The sequence below is a fragment of the Poecilia reticulata genome, linkage group LG2 (genome assembly GCF_000633615.1).
Source record: "Poecilia reticulata strain Guanapo linkage group LG2, Guppy_female_1.0+MT, whole genome shotgun sequence".
In the NCBI taxonomy this organism is placed as follows: Eukaryota; Metazoa; Chordata; class Actinopteri; order Cyprinodontiformes; family Poeciliidae; genus Poecilia; species Poecilia reticulata.
The window spans coordinates 45,073,685-45,076,628 of record NC_024332.1 but is presented as its reverse complement, the minus strand read 5'-3'; the positions used below and the strand labels follow the sequence as shown (position 1 = coordinate 45,076,628).

General features: G+C 42.2%; 1 protein-coding gene across 1 annotated transcript in view; it reads left to right on the top strand.

Moving 5' to 3' along the window:
- The first annotated feature begins 341 nt into the window (after window positions 1-341).
- tfpia (tissue factor pathway inhibitor a) overlaps window positions 342-2,944 on the top strand; it is a 27,206-nt gene continuing 24,603 nt past the window's right edge. Inside the window, exon 1 of the mRNA XM_008404244.2 lies at window positions 342-458. Within this exon, the coding sequence (XP_008402466.1) occupies window positions 377-458 (82 nt within the window). The 5' untranslated portion in view covers window positions 342-376. The remainder of the gene's footprint in view (window positions 459-2,944) is intronic.

The window sequence follows — 2,944 nt, the reverse complement described above, 5'->3', positions numbered from 1 at the left end:
CAGCCGGTTCTGATCCACACCGTCAGAAAGTACCGATGCCTGTTTAGTCACCATGGCAACAGCAGCGAGCTGCCCTCTGATCCCATTTGGACCGCAAGATAATGAACTGTATCGATTTATTATTTATTAATCTTCATGTGAGCTGGAATGGTTTCACTGTAAGGGAAGAATTGGGAATTTTATTTAATGTGACGTTCTTATCAAAGCGGAAGTACGCACCCTTTGACACACACACACACACACACACACACACACACACACACACACACACACACACACACACACACACACACACACACACACACACACACATGTTGCGCTGTAAAACGTGAAGTTTCCTGCTGTCTTTCCAGTCGCTGGGATCAGCAGCAGCAGCATGTCCGGCTCTCCGTCCTGGATCCTGAGCGCCTTCTGGCTCAGCTGCCTGCTCGGCTCGGCCGCCTGCAGACGCGGCAGAGGTAACGCGCGTGTGTGTGTGTGTGTGTGTGTGTGTGTGTGTGTGTGTGTGTGTGTGTGTGTGTGTGTGTGTGTGTGTGTTAGTTTTAGCTGAGGTTCGCCTTGTTTCCCTGACTTGTTGTTGGTGAGCGGAGAAAGTTTCTGCGCGTCACGGTGGATCAGCGCGCGCAGCTGTGGACTCAGTCCACGCGCGGCTGTGTTTTGGTTCCGTGGTCGGTTCGGTTCGGTTCTGGTGGTTTTTAAAGTTCGGTACGCTGAATTTGAATCAGATGTAAGTAAGGCAAATCGCTAAAAAAAAAAAAAAKGTTCTGTAGTTTGTCTCTTATTTTGCTCGGTTCGGTGCCAGCAGAATCCTTCCAAGTCCCGGTCAAAGTCCAAACCGACACCCGAACCACCGAACCGCCCCCTGCGGCGACCTGCCTTCAGCATTTCTGCCCCCGGAGCTTAAAAAGAGACTTTTAAAAAGTTTATTTTTCCTGTTTTGAGCCAGGAAGCAGCTCGGTTCTGGTTCTGGTTCTGGTTCTGGTTCTGGTCGTGTCACTGCCTGCTCCTCTTATCTGACGTTCAGCGGATGCCTGCATCGTTTCCCTGAGGCGGACGGAACATTTCCAGGCTCAGTTTTCCCAGAATCCTCTCAACATTTTCCCAGATGATAAATTACAAAAATCTGAATCTAAAAATGAAAATAATTATCTTATTTAAATATTTATATTCAGATTAATCAACAAGAAGGCTTAAAAATATGAATATGCGGGGATACAGTTAAACCAGGGCCGTATTTAACCCATTTAGGGCCTTGAGCTGATGTGGCCCCCCCTGACCCCCCATGGTTATTCTGTTTACATTGTTATTATTTTATAAATGACATTAAACTAAATATTTAATTAGCAAACTAAATATTTAGCTGATGTGGAAAAATCCACATGCAGATGAGCAGAATGTCAAAGGTTAAAGTATTTACATCTGAGCTAAATGTTTTTGATTGATCAGCACAAAACATTTTGGTATTATGCAACAGAAGTGGATTATCAAAATAATTGATAAATATCACACCTTTTAATATTTAGTTAAAAAGGATTTAATAAAAAATGAATATTTAGCTTAAACCTAAATATTTAATTTAAGCTAAATAAACTAGATATTTAGTTTGCTAAACATTTAGTTTGCATGTTAAACATTTAGCCTGATAATTAAGCATTTAGTTTGAATATTCATCTTAAAGCTCTGACCCAACTACATATTTAGTTTTTAATCTAAATACTTTGACATAAACAGATTTCTTGCTCTCTAAATATTTAGTCTGTAAACTCATTTAGCTTTAGTACTTAGTTTGAAACTGTGACGTTTATAAATGTTACTTTAAAAAGTTAACCCATATCTCAGCCTCGTTGTAATGAATCCAGTTTATCGCTGATAATTTGTTACCGGCCCTTTAAGGCTCGTTGTCGGCACCTGGACGTGTCTTTTGTTTTCTTGCTCTCCGTTGTTTTTGTTGCAGTTTCCCTATAATCTGGAACTTATTGGTGCGTCTGCAGACGTTTCATCAGCAGATAAATACACTAAATACTTAATAGGTTTACTCTGGGAAAACCACGACGTTCCCAGTGGGGGGAATAATAAGGATTCCCAACAGTAAACAGTGTTTTTAATCCCTCAGACATGAAGCCGCGGGCGGCTGGGATCAGCTGCTTCTTTCTGTCAGATTGTTGCATGATGGAGGTTTTGTGAGGAGGCGGCTGCTCGCCTCGGCTGTTTGCGTTTCATTAGTCTGGAGCATCAGCGGCGCTTGTTGCCGCGGCGATTGTCTCGTGGAGGCGTAAACACCGGCGCTCATTAATTTGCAGAGAAATTTAATTACTCTGCGTTTGAAGTGGTCCTTGTTTTTTGAGCCTCGGGGCCACAGAAGAAGAAGAAGAAGAAGAAGAAGAAGAAGAAGAAGAAGAAGTGTCTTAATTATCACTTGCAGGAAGCTGCCGACCTCAGAGCAGAGACGATGAGAATCATGTGAGACATGAATGTCCTGAACGTGGGACCCATAAGGACAGTCCAGCCTGCAGAGTGGAAGAAACCAAAACCAAATGTTTGTCTTCAATTCAGTTTGTAGGTTTTAGTTTACAGATTTTAGCCGTTAATTAGGATGAACTCTGACCTCTGTGCTGCTTCATATGGCTTCTGTTCATGTAAAAAGTGTCCATTTTGGAAAAAGCCCATACAGTTCCCAGCTATCTGCACATTATGGCAGTGTTAGCTTGAACTGTTAGCCGTCACTTATGGGGCCCTTTGTTACCCAAAGGTAACACATTTGGACCAGTAAATATTGGAAAGCGTCTTCCTAAATGTATCAGAATTTATTTCTACTAAATAAATTCATCCGTTCTGGTTTTCCTTCAGTAACTCGTTGATTTTTATGGAAGTTAGTCTCTGCATCATTCTGGTCACTAACTGAACCACTTCCTGTTACTGAACCACTTCCTGTTCCTGTTTGTAA